The 19,571-nt window shown below is 45.1% G+C and overlaps 1 protein-coding gene across 1 annotated transcript; it reads left to right on the forward strand.

Moving 5' to 3' along the window:
* The first annotated feature begins 6,883 nt into the window (after positions 1-6,883).
* On the forward strand, positions 6,884-8,407 carry LOC124805666 (verprolin-like). Its single transcript, XM_047266235.1, has one exon. It carries the CDS (start codon positions 6,884-6,886, stop codon positions 8,405-8,407), a length of 1,524 nt encoding a protein of 507 aa, XP_047122191.1.
* The last annotated feature ends 11,164 nt before the right edge of the window (positions 8,408-19,571 follow it).

A 19,571-nucleotide genomic window follows, 5' to 3' on the forward strand; every position in this document is an offset into this window, starting at 1 on the left:
AGACAGCAAAGGACTTGGAAGAGCAGTTGAATGGAATGGACAGTGTCTTGAAAGGAGGATATAAGATGAACATCAACAAAAGCAAAACAAGGATAATAAAATGTAGTCTAATTAAGTCGGGTGATGCTGAGGGAATTATATTAGGAAATGAGGCACTTAAAGTAGTAAAGGAGTTTTGCTATTTGGGGAGCCAAAGAACTGATGATGGTCGAAGTAGAGAGGATATAAAATGTAAGCTGGCAATGGCAAGGAAAGCGTTTCTGAAGAAGAGAAATTTGCTAACATCCAGTATTGATTTAAGTGTCAGGAAGTCATTTCTGAAAGTATTCGTATGGAGTGTAGCCATGTATGGAAGTGAAACATGGACGATAAATAGTTTGGACAAGAAGTGAATAGAAGCTTTCGAAATGTGGTGCTACAGAAGAATGCTGAAGATTAGATGGGTAGATCACATAACTAATGAGGAAGTATTGAATAGGATTGGGGAGAAGAGAAGTTTGTGGCACAACTTGACCAGAAGAAGGGATCGGTTGGTAGGACACATTCTGAGGCATCAAGGGATCACCAATTTAGTATTGTAGGGCAGCGTGGAGGGTAAAAATCGTAGAGGGAGACCAAGAGATGAATACACTAAGCAGATTCAGAAGGATGTAGGTTGCGGTAGGTACTGGGAGATGAAAAAGCTTGCACAGGATAGAGTAGCATGGAGAGCTGCATCATACCAGTCTCAGGACTGAAGACCACAACAACAACAACAACAACAACAACAAGAACTTGTAGAATCTTTGTGTGGAATGTACTCTACTTCTATTTTAACCATGTGTTGCAATTATTACTAACTTACATATTTAACAAAATTCTTCAAATCTTGCATGCTGATCCCGATATTCCTTGTAGTCTACGAATGTTCGGAACTGTATGGAATATTTGCAGAAATAGAGAAATAAGATACAACTCAGTCCTCCGCTACCTGTGGTCTTCGGAATTACGCAAACTGACGAGGTGTCCGGGTTGTCGTCGTCAGTGAAACATATTATTCAGCACTTTAGTCTTCATTTCGGTAGTTTCAGATCACTTGTTGTCCTCGCCGAAAGCAATCCATCAGGAATTGCAGGGAAGGCGAAAGTGCAGGTCATACGGCGCCCGAGCTCTTGTATAGTTGTCGACATTCGTAGATCATAGTTGGCAAGCTGATTCATAGCTCTGTAATATAAGCTACTCCATCACGTTTGACATTCACCGAGTACGCATTTGGATACAGTGAACACGCATCGCGCGTCGAAATGAATATGCAGTCGCAGAAGTTTCGCGCCATTGTTTATGACCACTTCAGTATTCTCACTGATGTGCCCATTTGAGTTTCAGACGTGACTGGCGTCTATCATCTTCCACTTTCTTGACAGTCATTATGAGGCACTTGAGTTCCTCTCTAGTAAATACCATGTGACGTGGCATTTTATTTGGCTGTTTGGAGGGAAAAGGGCATGATATACTGTAGGCATTGTCACAGCGTCAACCACTGCATAGTACTTGACATGGATCTTCTTTGACGCAGATGTTGCGGTATTTGTGCCCTTGCATCCGTGGGCGTGCAGCCGAGCGCGGCGACCGGAAGAAGCCGAAGAAGAACAAGAAGGCGCAGGTGGTAAGTGTCTCTCTTGCTCACACCAGTGGAACACAAATTTTAACCTATGCAGGATATTACTCACTGTGTTATATGTAGCCTAGCTTAGTTGCATGATCCAAAAACTTGACACACATCTTTAAAACAGGATTTGCGTATGACCAATGATGTGGCTATTGCTAAAACTGATGGTTTTAAACCTTCGCACAGGGAATACGACGAATGTGTTTGCAAGGCTGTCTACCCATATACATCAGACTATTTGACGCTTAGGTGAAGGCAGGTCAGTATTATGGTAGGGCCGCCTCTCATTTGTGGTACACTAAGTGAAACACGATGTATAAAAGTGCATTTCGAGATATTTTGGTCCTTCATTGCAATGACCTGATTACGAAATGAATCTGCTGATGCTAAACATTTTTATTCTCAGTTATTCTATGGAATAATCTCCGGTTATTGGAGCCATCCTTTGATAATTGTCTGGTAGTTACACGTATAAACATTATGCGAGCCGTAGAAGAAAAGGAGGCAGTCATATTATGTCCTATGAAGCCCTAGATTTTTCAAAGGAGTCAGGTTACTGACACCTTTCACACGATGCTTACATTGCAATATACTGAGAGTTAATAATATTTAATGCAAGCTGCCATATTGGTTTCTGATAGTTGATTGTCTTTCTTAATATACCGAGTGATTGTTTTACGTGTCTAATCGTTCTGCCTAGCGTCAGGATATGCTGAACATTGCGATTCATCAAAGAATGATTGAGTGACTGAGCCAACCAACAGAAGTAATAGGGCGTGTCCTGGTGCAGATGCAGAAAGTGCGCAAGCTACTGCCCCTGCTGGGATCTCGCTTACTGGACGCTGATGATTTGACACCTTTTTGTGACTTGCTGCTAACAGCCCCACAACTCGGCCCGATAAGTAAATTTAGTCTCACATTCGTCGCTTTTGGTCACTCCGTCATCGACAATATAAACAACCACTACACTCTACACGCTCTCGCGAGTCGAATCTATACTACAGGCCATTAAAATTGCCACACCAAGAAGAAAAGCAGATGATAAACGGGTATTCGTTTGACGAATATATTATACTAGAACTGACATGTGATTACATTTTCACCCAATTTGGGTGCATAGATCCTGAGAAATCAGTACCCAGAACAACCACCTCTGGCTGTAATAACGGCCTTGATACGCCTGGGCATTGAGTTCATCAAGAGTAGTGACTGGCGTATTGTGACGAGCCAGTTGCTCGGCCACCGTTGACCAGACGTTTTCAATTGGTGAGAGATCTGGAGAATGTGCTGGCCAGGGTAGCAGTCGAACATTTTCTGTATCCAGAAATGCCCGCACAGGACCTGCAACATACGGTCGTGCATTATCCTGCTGAAATGTAGGGTTTCGCAGGGATCGAATGAAGGGTAGAGCCACGGGTCGTAACACATCTATTACAGGCGCTCCTGCCTGTGATGCAGCGTCAAGGGTAACCGCAGCCATAGTCACCGAGCTGATAGTCCATGCTGCTGCAAACGTTGTCGAACTGTTCGTGAAGATGGTTGTTGTCTTGTAAACGTCCCCATCTGTTGACTCAGGGATCGAGACGTGGCTGCACGATCCGTGACAGCCATGCGGATAAGATGCCTGTCATCTCGACTATTAGTGATATGAGGCCGTTGGGATCAGCACGGCGTTCCGTGTTATCCTCCTGAACCCACCGATTCCATATTCTGCTAACAGTCATTGGATCTCGACCAACGCGAGCACCAATGTCGCGATACGATAAACCGCAATCGCGATAGGCTAGAATCCGACCTTTATCAAAGTCGGAAACGTGATGGTACGCATTTCTCCTTTCGCGAGGCATTACAACAACGTTTCAGCAGGCAACGCCGGTCAACTGCTGTTTGTGTATGAGAAATCGGTTGGAAACTTTCCTCATGTCAGCACGTTGTAGGTGTCGCCACCGACGCCAACGATGTGTGAATGCTTTGAAAAGCTAATCATTTGCATATTATTACATCTTCTTCCTGTCGGTTAAATTTCATGTCTGTAGCACGTCATCTTCGTGGTGTAGCAATTTTAATGGCCAATAGTGTACATGCTACAGTGTCACGCTTAGAACAACGCACACAAATCGCGAAGGAGGTGGTCGTGAATAAAATAAACTTTCCCCTCTTAGGATGGTGATCCTTTACAGCACAGACTAATCGAAGTCACACACAACATTAAAATCTCTCATACCGCTCAAAACGCTGACTCAAAAAATCATAACACCAAGTGGGAGTTAGGTGACATTAGCGGAAGATGATGGGCGTCTTTATACATCTGAAAAATGATGTCTATTAAATTGTTGCGCCAGTCACATTAGAGTGGCGCTAGTAGCACCACTATGGGGACGCAAATCGGGTTTACTTGAAAAACAAGCTGTAAGGTGGTGAATGTTACGTTAATCGGGGACCTAGAAACGACGGAGAAGCTCCGTCCCTGTCGTAGCCGCAGTGATCTGCAACCCCACGACGACTACCGCGGTCCACTCCACCCCTCGGCCGCCCCACACCGAACCCAGGCTTATTGTGCGGTTCGGCCCCTCGGTGGACCCCCCAGGGAACGTTTCACACCAGACGAGTGTAACCTCTATGTTTGCGTGGTAGAGTAATGGTGGTGTACGCGTACGTGGAGAACGTGTTTGCGCAGCAATCGCCGACAGTGTAGCTGAGGCGAAATAAGGGGAACCAGCCAGAAATCGTCGAGGCAGATGGAAAACCGTCTAAAAACCATCCACAGACTGGCCGGCTCACCGGACCTCGACACAAATCCGCCGGGCGGATTCGTGCAGGGGACCGGCGCTCCTTCCCGCCCGGAAATGGTGAATGTTAATTATTTTTGAGACTGGATGTGGTTAGCTGATGTAAGTCAAGAATGCCTTTAAAAAGGCAAAGAAGCAATTATCAACACCTCACTGAGTTTGAACGAGGTCGTGTAAGAGGGCTACGAGAAGCTGGATGTTCCTTCTGCGATATTGCGTTGCTCACCAAAATGTTCGGTCGCAAGAAGACCGGCCTCTGGAATGCCAAGTGGCACTACCGAGATGGAAGACATCGTGTTCGTCGTATGGCTCTGGCGCGTGCTACTGAATTTTCAGCAGCAATATGAGCAGCAGTGGGCACCACGGTGACACAACAAACTGTTAAAACTCGGCTACTTCAAGGACAGCTCCGAGCCAGACGACATGTAGCGTGCAATCCAATGGCCCCAAAACACCTCCATTTGCGGTGTCTAGGGGCAGATTGTTGGAGGGCTGGGTGGAGGCCTGTTGTGTTTTCTGACGAAACCTGGTTCTGCCTCGGTGCTATTGATGCCCGTGTGTTGGTTAGAAGGGAAGCAGCTGGGGGCCTACAGGCAACCTGTCTTGAGTGCTAAACACACTTCAGCTACGGCTGAAGTTATGGTCTGGGCTGCAGTTTCGTACGACAGCCGAAGCACTCTCATTGTTATCTTACGCACCCTGACTACAGATCTGTATGTCAGTCTGGTGATTCGACATGTTGTGCTGCCATTTAACAGCGTACCAAGCTTGTTTTCCAACAAGATAATTCTCGCTCTCATGACACCATTGTAACAGAAAACACTCGTGAGAAAGTCGATATGTTCCCTTGGCCTGCTTGATGTGACCGTGTTAGAAGGAGGACAGTTGAGGGCTTGCAACCAAACCGCCTGTGTGCTAAACACACCTGGAGTTACGGTCTGGGGTGCTATTTCAAATAGCACTCAATCGATCATATGTGACAAAACTGGACTACAATTCCAGCGTCATCTACAATTAGCTGTAATCATCCCTATACTGACTGACCACGTGCAACATACATGGAGCTCCATCCCAAAAACTGATATCTGGCATCATGCAACACAATGCTTGGACGTTTGAATGTTTGTAATAAAAATTCTGGTGATTACGCTGGTTATTAATGTACCACCAGTTCACATTTCCTACAGCGTGTTCATGCTTACATTAATTTGTGATCTTGTACTTCTACATCTAAATGGATATTCTGCGAATCACATTTAAGTGAATGGCAGAGGGTTAGCCGAACCACCTTCGCAATTCTCTATTATTCCTCTCTCGTATAGCTCGGGAAAAGAACAAACACCTACATCTTTCCGAACGAGTTCTGATTTTACTTATTTTATCATGGTGATCGTTTCTCCCTATCTAGCTTGGCATCAACAAAATATTGTTGGTTATTGCAACTTTGTGAGAAGATTCCTCCGAAAACAATCCTTTGTTTTAATGATGTTCATCCCAAATCCCGTATCATTGTAGTGACACACTGTCCCGTATTTCACGACATTACAAAACGTGCTGACCTTCTTGGACTTTTTCGATGTACTTCGACAATCCTATCTGGTGAGGATTGCACACCGAGCATCAGTATTCTGAGAGAGGATGGACAAGTGTAGTGTCGGAATCACCTTAGAAGATCTGTTACATGTTCTTTAGATAGCCTTCCCCATAACATTTTCTTCGTGTTTCCTCCAATTTAAGCTGTTCGTAATTGTCCTTACAAGGTATTTAGTTGTATTCACGGCCCATACATTTGAATGATTTATCGTGTAACAAAAGCACTCATGATTTAGGTTGAATTGTCAATTTTCGCACCATACAGATACCTCTTCTAAATCGTTTTGCTATTTCTTTTTGACCTACAGATGACTTTAGTACTCGATAAACGACAGCGTCATCTACAAACAACCTAAGACGTGTGCTCAGATCTTCTCCCAAATCATTTATTTAGGCAAGGAACAGCAAAGGGCCCATCACACTACCTTGGGGAACGCCAGAAATCACTTCTGTTTTACTCGACGACTTCCCATCAGTTACTACGAACTGTGATCCCTCTGACAGGAAACCACGAATCCAGTCACATAACTGAGACGATATTCCATAAGTATGCAATTTCACTACAAGGCACTTGTGTTGTACAGTGTCGAAAACCTCCCAGAAATCCAGAAATACGGAATTGTAATGTCTATGAGTTAGATATGTTACATAGAAAAATATATTATCGAAATATCAATACTCTGAATTAATTATATTTTGATTTTGCGATGTTTTCCGTCAGTGTACATCCAAAAAATTTGATGCCCTTCACATAACAGTCGAATGATTTCTATACAACCAGTACTACATACAAGAATGTCAGTCACAACACCAAATATCCTTCTGTTTCCAGGATTGTAATATGACCGACACCATGCACGGCAGCTACCCCATCACTGGGGAAGAGCAGCCATTGCCGCCTCCACTGCCACCGCCGCCATCGCCGTCGCCACTGCTGCTTCGAACCACCCAAGGCGTTGAGAACATCGCTGCTGAAGAGAAACCGCTGCCGCTCACCACTGCAGGCGGCGGTGACATCATAGCTGATGAAGAGCCACCGTCCCCCACTACCTTGGACAGTGGCAAGATCAGTTATTTCGATGAGCTGCTGGCACCCACCATCTCTGCTGGCAGCTGCAACTACCTTTGTGAAGAGCCGCCGCTTCCGACCACCTTGTGCGGTGCTGCTAACATCATTGCAGATGAGACACTGCTCCCCACCATCCTGGGGATCTGTGATGCAGGTGGTAATGAAGAGCCGTTGCCTCCCACCGTCCTTGGCAGCGGTGACGCTGATGCCCCTGTTGACCCACTGCCACCCACCACCCCAGGCACTGGAAACGTCATAGCCGATGACGAGCCACCATCCCCCACTACCTTGGACGGTGGCAAGATCAGTTATTTCGATGAGCTGCTGGCACCCACCATCTCTGCTGGCAGCTGCAACTACCTTTGTGAAGAGCCGCCGCTTCCGACCACCTTGTGCGGTGCTGCTAACATCATTGCAGATGAGACACTGCTCCCCACCATCCTGGGGATCTGTGATGCAAGTGGTAATGAAGAGCCGTTGCCTCCCACTGTCCTTGGCAGCGGTGACGCTGATGCCCCTGTTGACCCACTGCCACCCACCACCCCAGGCATTGGAAACGTCATAGCTGATGATGAGCCACCATCCCCCACTACCTTGGACGGTGGCAAGATCAGTTATTTCGATGAGCTGCTGGCACCCACCATCTCTGCTGGCAGCTGCAACTACCTTTGTGAAGAGCCGCCGCTTCCGACCACCTTGTGCGGTGCTGCTAACATCATTGCAGATGAGACACTGCTCCCCACCATCCTGGGGATCTGTGATGCAGGTGGTAATGAAGAGCCGTTGCCTCCCACCGTCCTTGGCAGCGGTGACGCTGATGCCCCTGTTGACCCACTGCCACCCACCACCCCAGGCACTGGAAACGTCATAGCTGATGACGAGCCACCATACCCCACTACCTTGGACGGTGGCGAGATGAGTTATTTCGATGAGCCGCTGGCACCCACCATCTCTGCTGGCAGCTGCAACTACCTTTGTGAAGAGCCGCCGCTTCCGACCACCTTGAGCGGCGCTGCCAACACTGTCGAAGACGAGACACCTCCCCGCACCATCTTGGGGAGCTGTGAAACAACTGGTTATGAAGAGCAGCCGCCCCTCACCATCTTTGGCGGCAGCAAGATCACCCCTGAAGTATCTCTGTTGGTGCCTTTAGTGGATGTTACACCATCGCCCCTACAGGGCGTGCTTCTCACTGGCCCTCCCAGAAAGCAGGCCTTCCCTAAACTTTGCACAAAGAAAAAAGCATCTAATCCTCCTCTTTGTCTTCGTGGGCCTCCACCTTTTACTGCCTTTAGGAACAAAAAGTAATGTGATGAGGCTGTATTTCGAGTCAAAATTAATAAAGTTCTTTGAAAGCACATTTGTTATTAATCTTGCTGGATGATTTGGTTTGTGTGATAGAATGTGTTCCTAGACCTTTGTAGTCAGTTGTAAATCATGTTCTATCCGATGTACACATGAATTGTACTGCGCCTCCCTACAGACACGACCACCATAGTTGAAATGATACGATTTAGACACTCAGAGGCATAGTGACACATGATGGGAGTGCAATGTTGCACTTCAGAAATCAATTTCTTTGGTTTAACTCAGCTACAGTCAAGAAGCACAAGACAAAAGTCTGCTATGTTAGCTCTATCGTGGAAGAACATCACCTGACTTCACAAGTAAGACTATCCTAAGATAACCAGCGGAAGTAAACTTGTTTGTGGGAAATACCGTCTGTCCAGATCACAACATAGACACTTTTACTTGGTTATTTATTCTCTCCATACAGCACACACTACATACCAGTAAGAAGATGATGTGCTCAGATGCTATTTGTGGTTTGATTTTAGTAATGCATCTATCAAAAAATCTACACGGTTCGTACGAACAACTACCATCAAAGACAATCTCAGTTTCAGTGGAATATGCTGCGCACTTTAGTATACGATGGATAGAAAATTAGATACTCGGCGCCACCAACATAAAATCTTCCAGTGGGTAACTCTGCTACAAGAAAACGCTTCTCGCTATCCAACGGCGTAACAGAAATCCTCAGCTACTTTTTAAAAAGAATACGAGCTGTCGTCCCGATAATACCATAGAAATATCTTTCCAGTTGAAACTTACACCCTAATTATGTAGAACCAGCTAACCGCTGTGTGCTTATCTGCAGTTTTAAATAATATTTATTTTACGTCGCACTTTCAAAGATAAAATTTATTCTCTTTTTTAATTGACGTCATTAACCAGAGAGAACTTTTGTGTGCAGCAACCACACACCACGGTAATATCTTTACAGAACTTGAACTCCAACGCATTAATTCGTTTTAAAATTCTCATACTCTCAGAAAAAAGTAAATTATTTGTCTTTCAAGAACTAATCATCTTCCCCTTTAAATAAAATCCTAGAGATAATTTCTGTTGTTTTTTTTAATTTAAGAAATATGAAACAATTTCTCTCTTTGGTAATTAACAACTCTGAACTAATATTTTCCAGTTTTTTGGTAATTATTATCATTGATTTTCATAACTTTGCAGCCTTTTCTCTATCTAAGCGTTGGCTCCTTTTAATACTTAACCTGACGATGTTTGCAAAATATTCATTTGCTATAAAACTGAACTTCCCTTTTATAATATTTTTGAATACTAAATATAGAGCCAATGAGACTATGGACATTTTTTTAATTTTTTTAAAACAGAAACTTTTTTGTCTTTATTGTCTGTTTTCTTTCATGTACAGATACAAGTCATCTTTGATTTTATGAGTGGTGGTCAATCAGACAAATCCCTCTAAGCGGAAGAAAGGGCCACTATTCAGACTGCTTGAACTTCAAAACAGACATGAAATTAATCCTACTTCATGTGGACTTCCCGTAGATGCGCCGCTATTGAAATTATTTAAAAAACAGTACTCGCACGATTGGAGAGACAGTTAATGTGTCCTCAGTAACAATGTTTTGTCGTTTAGGGTTTTATAGGAAAAGGTACTAAATTCTAGACCGAGCGAGCAAATATCCAACTAACTTAGATTTGTTTTCACTATAGCACATACAACCGTAAGTTAACCGTTCTCCTACTTACAAAGATAACACTGTCCAAGTGTCTATGTAGAGATTTCCAAACATTAAGTAAAATACATCGACGCTCATCGTGAAATCTCAAAATAAGCCATTACAGAACATCGCAAAGTCACTATGTCCTAAGTACTTGCGTTCACCTTCAATCCCACTAATACAAAAACGCAAAGGTATTATTTCCTTAGTGCGTGCTTTCTCCGCCTTCAAATTCAAATAACGCCTTCATGTGATAATGTCACTTACCTCCCATAACAAAACAGAAAATCTCCAATCTAACAGAGATATTGATCTCCTAAAAACAAGTTGTTTTCAGGCTAGACTTCGTTCAGTAACTGTTTTGCATAAAATCACCATCCACGAGAAATCGGTCCAACAAGCTATATACCGCAGCCACTACTGTTTCCTCACATAAAATTCCAAGTTCCCTCACAAATCAATTACTTAATGCTTTTCGGCCCACGAAGTGAGGAAAAAATTATCACAGACCGGCATACATATATTTCAAACAAGACGATAACAATCTCAAGGAATTCTCTCGAGTCTAGTCCCGATTTTGGCTGCTGTTAGTCCGGCTGCCACCAAACAACGACTAACTGAATTTCTCATCGGAAAATCTAAAAACCACTTACGATGAACAAACATAGCACGTTCATTCTCCGTTCTAACTGTCGTTGATTTTTCATTTCAGCTGCCATTAGAAACTAGCGTCTGCACCCCTACACACGACAATAAGTGAGGCTGCCGCTCATTACCTTGAATTCTGTAGGTGGCGAGATGAAATCCAAATTGGCGTGACCACTACGTCCATGTCTCCATTTCCACATCGAATGGACGAAACTGCGGTGCAACGGCATGTTGTGGCTGCGGTAGCGGTGAAGTGGCGGCTGCCGCATCGGTTTGCATTGCACGTGGACCCTGGACGAACTGTCCAAGGGCATCCAATAACGCCTGCGTCTGCTGATTCTGCAAGCGATAAAATTCGGACAGTACATCTGGAGATTGTGGCGAAGCCATGACACAAGCAAAGTAAACAAAGAGAAAGAAGACAGTATTTAGCCTCGTTGCCTTTTTAGACTCGTCGCCAGTTTATGTAGTGTTGGCAGTTAGCCAACACCACGCACACTACTTGAGAGAGGAGGCCGAATGCACGCCTTAAACTCACGCAGGCTGGCGTGAGGTCTGAAACAGGATACGTAATGAATGTTATAAAGAAAAGTACGTAGCTGCTGGAACACTTAACTTTAATCCATCATTTGTATACATCGTTCTTGATAAGACATGCTTCATACGATAGCTATCAATTGCTATGGCACCTTGCTAGGTCGTAGCCATTGACTTAGCTGAAGGCTAACTATCTTCTCTGCAAATAAACGAGGCTTCGTCAGTGTGGCATCGCTAGGTAAGTCGTCCGTACAACTGGGGCGAGTGCTAGTAAGTCTCTCGAGACCTGCCGTGTGGTGGCGCTCTGCCTGCGATCACTGACAGTGGCGACACGCGGGTCCGACATGTACTAATGGACCGCGGCCGATTTAAATGCTACCACCTAGCAAGTGTGGTGTCTGGCGGTGACACCACATTCCTCCCCCGCAAATCGGCGGACGGTTGTGTTATAAGACTTCCGCCCGCCGTGGAGAGGACCCCATGTTGGCGTATGCGACGAGGTGGGGAGCCTAACAATAGGCGAGGCTGTGCCACCCGCACACGGCCATTCGTTCCGGGGGGAGCTAGGAAACGCCTGAAAACCTATTCCAGGGTGCACGCCAACATGCGGGTCATGCGCCCTGTCAGGAGGGGCCGAAGGGTCGACCTCCATCGAGTCGGAACAGCCGACAGGCGAAGACGACATCTGGTCCGGAGCGGGCAAAAGTTCCATGTCGGCGGACAGCTGGTCACGGGAAGCGACCGGCGGCGCGTGACCCAGGGAGGCGCATGGCGGCTGCAGCGACGCGTCCTCTGCGGGCGGCGCCGGCGGGAGAACAGGCGGCGGCGGCGGCGCGTCGCCATGGGGCAAATTGGAAGGCAGCGTCGGTAACACCTGGGGATGAGGCGAGCCAGTAGATGGGTCCCCAGGGCGCTGACCGGACGGCACCGTCGCTGAAAGCAGACGGGGAGCGGCAGAATCCGTGCGACGACAGAGGCGCAGCTGATTGAGATGCCGACGCACCTCACCAGAGGCCCCCAAAACCAAATACATCGCGCGGACAAGGCAGCGAAGAATGCGCCCTGCGAGCCAACGCTGTGAACCTCGATAGTTGCGATAGAATACAACGTCGCCTGGTGCAAAAGCAGGAGTCTGCCGCTGCACAGGAACCTGATGCGGCGGATGCAGCCAAGACATCAAGGTTCGAAGAGGACGACCGTGGAGCAACTCAGCCGGCGAGCGACCATCTCGGGGCTGAGAGCGATACGAAGACAAAAAGAGCAACAACGCGTCCTCCCGAGAATGCGACTCTTTCAACTTCAACACCTGTGACTTGAAAGTCCGGACCAATCGTTCAGCGGCACCGTTTGACTGAGGCGTAAACGGCGCGGATGTCAGATGTTGAATACCGTTGGCCTTGCAGAATGACTGAAATTCTGCGGACATGAATTGTGGTCCATTGTCGGAAACAATAGTCTGCGGAAGATCTTCAATGCAAAAGATAGCAGACAACGCTTGGATGGTGGCAGATGACGTCGTGGAAGACATCCGGACAACAAAAGGAAAATTACTGAAAGAATCGACCTCAACCAACCATCGAGCATTCCAGAATGGACCAGCAAAATCGATGTGCAAGCGTTGCCAAGGGGAAGTGGCTTTCGGCCATGCAAAGAATTTCCGCGGCGGTGCGGATGGTTGTTCGGCACACCCCATGCAAGAAGAGCACATATTCGTAAACGCAGCATCGATTCCGAACCAAGTACAGTGCTGACGAGCAAGTTGTTTCGTTCGCACTGTACCCCAATGTCCTTGGTGGAGAAGCCGTAAAACAGAGGACTGTAACGAACGTGGGACCACGACTCTGGACTGATCATTATCAGAACGCAACAACAAAACACCACGTCGAACAAAAAGTCTCTCCTTGTGAGCAAAAAATCGGCGAACCAACGGATCCTCGATCCGTGACTTTGACAAAGGCCATTGCGTAGCAACAAAACGCAAAACGGTAGCAAGGACAGGGTCAGCAGCTGTGGCTGTAGCTACACGACGAAAATCAATCGGAAACGATGCGACCACGTCATCGGTTTCCGCATCAATGAACATGCAAGCAAGATCGGAGGAATCGAATGCTCTATTCTCAGCAACAGGCAAACGGGACAACGCATCGGCGTTTCCGTGCTGAGCAGTGGACCGATACAAGATATCGTAGCGGTACTGCGAGAGGAAAATAGACCAGCGAATGAATTTCTGCGCTGTACGTGGAGGTACAGGATTGTTCGGATGAAAAAGCGATGTCAAAGGTTTGTGGTCTGTGATGATGGTAAAGTGACGACCATACAAGAAATCGTGAAACTTAGTAACACCAAATACGAGAGCCAAAGCTTCTTTCTTGATCTGTGAATAATTTCTTTGCGCAGATGAGAGCAATTTGGACGCAAAGGCAATAGGGCGATCATGCGATCCATCTTTGTGCGCAAGCACAGCACCGATCCCGAAATCCGATGCATCTACCGTCAACAAAAGGGGTTTCTGGGGATCGAATGGCGTAAGGCAAGTATTTGAAAGCAACGCCGATTTCAACTGGCGAAAGGCGCGTTCGCATTCCGTCGTCCAGACGAACGGAACGCCTTTACGGCGTAAGCGATGAAGCGGAGCTGAAATGGAAGAGGCATGCGGGATATACCGAGTGTAGTAATTAATTTTTCCCAACACTCTGTAGCTGCTTCAAATTCTGCGGCGAAGGCAAGTCTTGTATGGCACGGAGGTGCTCTGGACTAGGATGGATGCCTTGTGCATTGATTACATGTCCCAAATATGGTAAGTCACGAGCAAAAAGCACACATTTGTCCTTCCGCAAGCGAAGACCATTTTGTCGCAAGACCTGAAATAATGTCCGGAGGTTTGCTAAGTGTTCTCCTTCTGTCTTTCCGGAGATCACAATATCGTCCAGATAGTTCGCTGCAGTAGGGACTGACGCACAAACAGTTTGCAGATATTGCTGAAACAATGCAGGGGCGGATGGACACCTGAATGGCAGTCTTTTGAACCGATACAAACCAAGATGCATGTTAACCACCAAGACACGCTGAGATTCGTCGTCCACAGGTATTTGCAAGTACGCATCTGCGAGGTCCAACTTAGAAAAATATTTACCCAGGCACAGTTTGTCAAAAAGAACTTCCGGCCGGGGTAAAGGAAAAGTGGCAATCACTAGTTGTGGATTCACTGTTGCCTTGAGGTCCACACAAAGTCTCAATTTTCCGGAAGGTTTTGGCTAAATTTCTAAGGGTGAAGCCCAGAGAGAAGCCTGCACACGTTCAATTACACCTTGTGATTCTAAATCGTGTAATGTTCTTGCGACCTCATCACGCAATGCGTGGGGAACATTGCGCGCTCGGAAAAATTTCGGTTGCGCGTTTACTTTCAGTTCCAAATGGGCTTCATAGTTCTTAGCGCAACCAAGGCCCAGTGCAAAAATGTCTGCAAATTCTTGACATAGACGAGAAACACTGGAGGAAGGCACACTCTGGTTCACTGATAGGACCTGATTGACTATAGACAAGTTAAACAACTGAAATAAATCTAAACCAAACAAGTTCACTGCAGAAGAAGAACGAAGGACGTAAAATGACACAAGTTTTGTTTGTCCCTTGTATGTTGCAAGAAAGCTGCACCATCCTAACACAGAGATCTTGTGACCTGAATATGTAGTTAGCTTAACATTGGCGGCACGCAAGGGAGGTGTGCCCAGTTGTTTGTACGTGTCTTTATTGATCAATGAAACTGCAGCTCCGGTATCGAGCTGGAATGGTATGACCTTGCCATTAATGACCAAATCTACAAAAAGTTTATTGTCCTGCTGATGACAAGAGCGACTGTCTCGTGCAATTTGAACAGACACTGGTACAGAATCACTTGCTAATTGACGTGATTTCCGGCGACGTCGACGCACACTTTGTGGGACGAGCACAGTCACTGTTAGAGAGAGTGGCACTGGGCGGAGTGGAATCAACTACATGAATTTCCATGGGCGAAGGTTCACGAGCCTGAGTATTCTTGGTTCGATTCTGGCGCGAAGCAAAGGGCCGGGAATGGCGTTTTGTGTCTGATCTGAGCTTTTTCTGGCAAACACTTTGAACATGTCCTTTTTTATTACAGAAAAAGCAAATAGCTTGGCGTGACGGGCAATTCTCACGCGAATGTCTAGTAGCACACCGCGGGCATGACTTTAGTACTGCATTTGCATGCTGGCGCGGGACACGTGGCTGCGCGGACGTGCGCGAGGGCTGTTTACAGTTCCATGCAGCTCGCCCGGCGGGCCGGTTAATGTGACACACAGCTGGCGAAGTTTCAAATGATTCCTGAGCAAAGTCAAGTGTGTCTTGCCTATCCAAGATGTCTATCACTTGTTGAAGGGATGGATTGACTAGTTTCAAAATTTGTTCCCGTATACAAACATCAGAAACGTTCTGTGCAATTGCATCACGTACCATAGTATCTGAATAAGGGAGTCCACATTCACACTCAAAAGCACAATCCCTTGTAAGGCCTTGCAAAGTTGCAACCCACTCCCGATTAGTTTGACCGGCCGTACGTTTTGTACGAAAGAACGTATACCTTTTTGCAACGACATTGACTGTTTCTTTGAAATAGGCATCTAAAGCAGACAAAATTTCTTCGTAGGACAGAGTTGCTACGTCGCGTTGGGGAAATAATTTCACTATCACACGGTACGTCTGCACCCCTACACACGACAATAAGTGAGGCTGCCGCTCATTACCTTGAATTCTGTAGGTGGCGAGATGAAATCCAAATTGGCGTGACCACTCCGTCCATGTTTCCATTTCCACATCGAATGGACGAAACTGCGGTGCAACAGCATGTTGTGGCTGCGGTAGCGGTGAAGTGGCGGCTGCCGCATCGGTTTGCATTGCACGTGGACCCTGGACGAACTGTCCAAGGGCATCCAATAACGCCTGCGTCTGCTGATTCTGCAAGCGATAAAATTCGGACAGTACATCTGGAGATTGTGGCGAAGCCATGACACAAGCAAAGTAAACAAAGAGAAAGAAGACAGTATTTAGCCTCGTTGCCTTGTTAGACTCGTCGCCAGTTTATGTAGTGTTGGCAGTTAGCCAACGCCACGCACACTACTTGAGAGAGGAGGCCGAATGCACGCCTTAAACTCACGCAGGCTGGCGTGAGGTCTGAAACAGGATATGTAATGAATGCTATAAAGAAAAGTACGTAGCTGCTGGAATACTTAACTTTAATCCATCATTTGTATACATCGTTCTTGATAAGACATGCTTCATACGATAGCTATCAATTGCTATGGCACCTTGCTAGGTCGTAGCCATTGACTTAGCTGAAGGCTATTCTAACTATCTTCTCTGCAAATAAACGAGGCTTCGTCAGTGTGGCATCGCTAGCTAAGTCGTCCGTACAACTGGGGCGAGTGCTAGTAAGTCTCTCGAGACATGCCGTGTGGTGGCGCTCCGCCTGCGATCACTGACAGTGGCGACACGCGGGTCCGACATGTACTAATGGACCGCGGCCGATTTAAATGCTACCACCTAGCAAGTGTGGTGTCTGGCGGTGACACCACATTTCACATAGCAATTTGCATAGCGCGGCGACTAATCATGTTGGCAGTGACAATTTTTTTTCTCCAATCCGGACCCTTTAAAAACTTTTAACATCCGCTCCCTATAAAATATTTTTCTTTTATCTTTTTAAATGATGGAAAATTTTAAAACATGGCTCTGTAACTGCAGGTTTCATCTAGCAACAATTTGTCCTAAATGACATCGTCATCGGTACCTTTATCTCGCCATAGTCTTGACAACATTTACTTAATATTAAAATTTGCTTTTTATCATGTAGGTTGACATGATAATGCGGCTTTTGGCCGCAGAACCGGTTGTGTTGTAATAAAGAACAATTTTCCAGCTGTTAACGGAATTCTTCATAACACCACGCCCGTGATACCCGGAATATAAAATTTTACTCGGAGAAATGGATATGATTATGATTTTTCAAGGTTGTGAGTGTATTTTAGACATTCCTTTATTAATGTCCGCACAAGATAGTGACACCGAGTCTTGGAAGTACAGCACGACGTAATAATGTGTGAAATTTTGTACGCTTCAATCAATGTGAAAAATATTTTTTTCTTCTGAACATACTGCATTCCTTAGCCACTATAGTTTAATTTCATTTTTAATAAAACTGATCAGGATGTTAATCTGTCTTTTATTTAAACGACAATAGCTCCTGAATATGTTTTCAACTCGTCACAAATATTTTTAATCAACGCTGTGTAACTGTGTAATTGTACTAATTTTATATGAAGGCATTTCCAGCTTTCATCTTCCCCTCGTATATAGCAATAAAACGGCGTCATCCAGCAGCAGAGCAATAACCGCGTGGAGTTACCAGACATCTCGCCTCGCGTAGTTCTTACAAGCGACTGCAACGCTTTTCTGTCGCTGCGATCCGCAATGCATCCACTACAGGCGACAGCGTTGCAGTCTGTCCTCGGCACTTTTCTGTCGCCGTCACTGAGTCCGAATCGCATCTTAAGACGGGATAAAATCAACTCTAAATTTTAAGATGCATGAGCCAGATGGATCACTAAGACCACGCTACATCAAGGAAAAGACATTAGAAGTGTCATAAATGTAGTATTAGCAACTTGGAATGAGAGAGGATTACAAGAAGACGAAGAAAAATTGCACAGAGAACTAAAAGTCGACATTGTAAATATAGGTGTCATAACAAAGCAAAAAACACAAAAGAAGTGAACGATCGCATGATGCTCTTCAGAAGTGTAAATGAATAACTAGGGCACGGCGTGGAGGTGCATGTTTTTCTGCAGACAGTGTGTTATTGAAAACTACGATGAGCTGAAAATCTAGTGTCCAAACGTCTCGCTAACGGATGCAGTGAGCAGTGAAAGTCATACTGGGAACCTAGGAAAGACTACGTTCTAAATCTAGGTCAGAATAAAAGTATATACGGAAAAACTATTCTGTAAGGGTAATTGCTATTTCTAGCCTGTAACCGGTCAGTGATAATAAACAGCGACTGCAAAAGATTTCAAAATAGTAATTCTTTGTTACAACGTTATTTTTTTTAAATTCTTTCAAACGTTATTCTAGTGAGAACTTCTTTAAAATTTGTGAGGGATAAGTTATGGCAGACGTAAAATACTAATCTGAGGAACAAATGGAAATCGTTAGATTTCCGGACTGCGATCGACTTCATCAAAAACTGCATCTCTTTACATTTAATCCTCTGGAGATAGATGCGTTGGCTTGCCAAGGTTCAGATTTCATGGAATTTATTTAGAATTTTTATGCAGATTATTTAACATAAAACCAATGCGGGAAAATTTTCATAAGTTAATGTTAAAGGGAAGTTCTGTTTCAACCTCAGTGTTCAGGAGTTCATAAACTCACAAACTCAGTCAATATGAAATTCGATGTTGTGCCCGAGAGATAACACATACTATTTAAATAAAATTGTAAGGATCATAGAAACGAGACTTCAGACTTCCATCTATAGAGAGAAGTAATGATATTAAATGTCAGTAAAATCTCAGACAGATAAGCGTAAATCTGCTTTCTTTGATCAACGAGAACTGAAACCAGCTAATCAACAGTGCACAGACAGTTCTAAGAAAGAAGTTTCAGATGAAACACTTCTCAGAATTGTGAAACTTAGTAGATATTTATAGGAGGCTCCGTGTATTTCTTCCAATGAACTAAATACAACAGACTTCAGTAGAGAACGTTTCTTATGGTGAAAGATAGAAAAGTACTAAAGATTAAGCGCAGACTGCTTACTTGCGAAGTCACTTTTTCTCAATTTTTTTCAATTCCATCTTTGCGGCTGTTATAGCAAACAGCGTAAGTTATGAGATAAAAATACAGGCTTGGTTGCGGAGGCTTTTATTTTCAAATTTCAACTTCACCATTATTTTCAGAGCTATCATTTTAGAAATTATGTCCATTGTGACTTACAATGCTATTTATATTCTATATACGAATACGATCCTGTGCAATGGATAAATACATTGAAGCACTACAGAGATTGGTATAGATAAAGAGTTTGAACGTGGTGTAACAGTCACGCGCAAGAGCGATGGGACACAGCATCTCGGAGGTAGCGGTGAAGTGGGGATTATCTCATAGGAGTCTACCGTGAATATCAGGAATACGGTAAAACATCAAATCTCCAACATCGCTGCGTCCGGAAAGAA

The sequence above is a fragment of the Schistocerca piceifrons genome, chromosome 7, assembly GCF_021461385.2.
Source record: "Schistocerca piceifrons isolate TAMUIC-IGC-003096 chromosome 7, iqSchPice1.1, whole genome shotgun sequence".
Classification (NCBI taxonomy): Eukaryota; Metazoa; Arthropoda; class Insecta; order Orthoptera; family Acrididae; genus Schistocerca; species Schistocerca piceifrons.

Excerpts from the sequence above, each read along its gene's own strand:
- LOC124805666 (XM_047266235.1), top strand. The coding sequence starts at position 6,884 with ATGCACGGCAGCTACCCCATCACTGGGGAAGAGCAGCCATTGCCGCCT.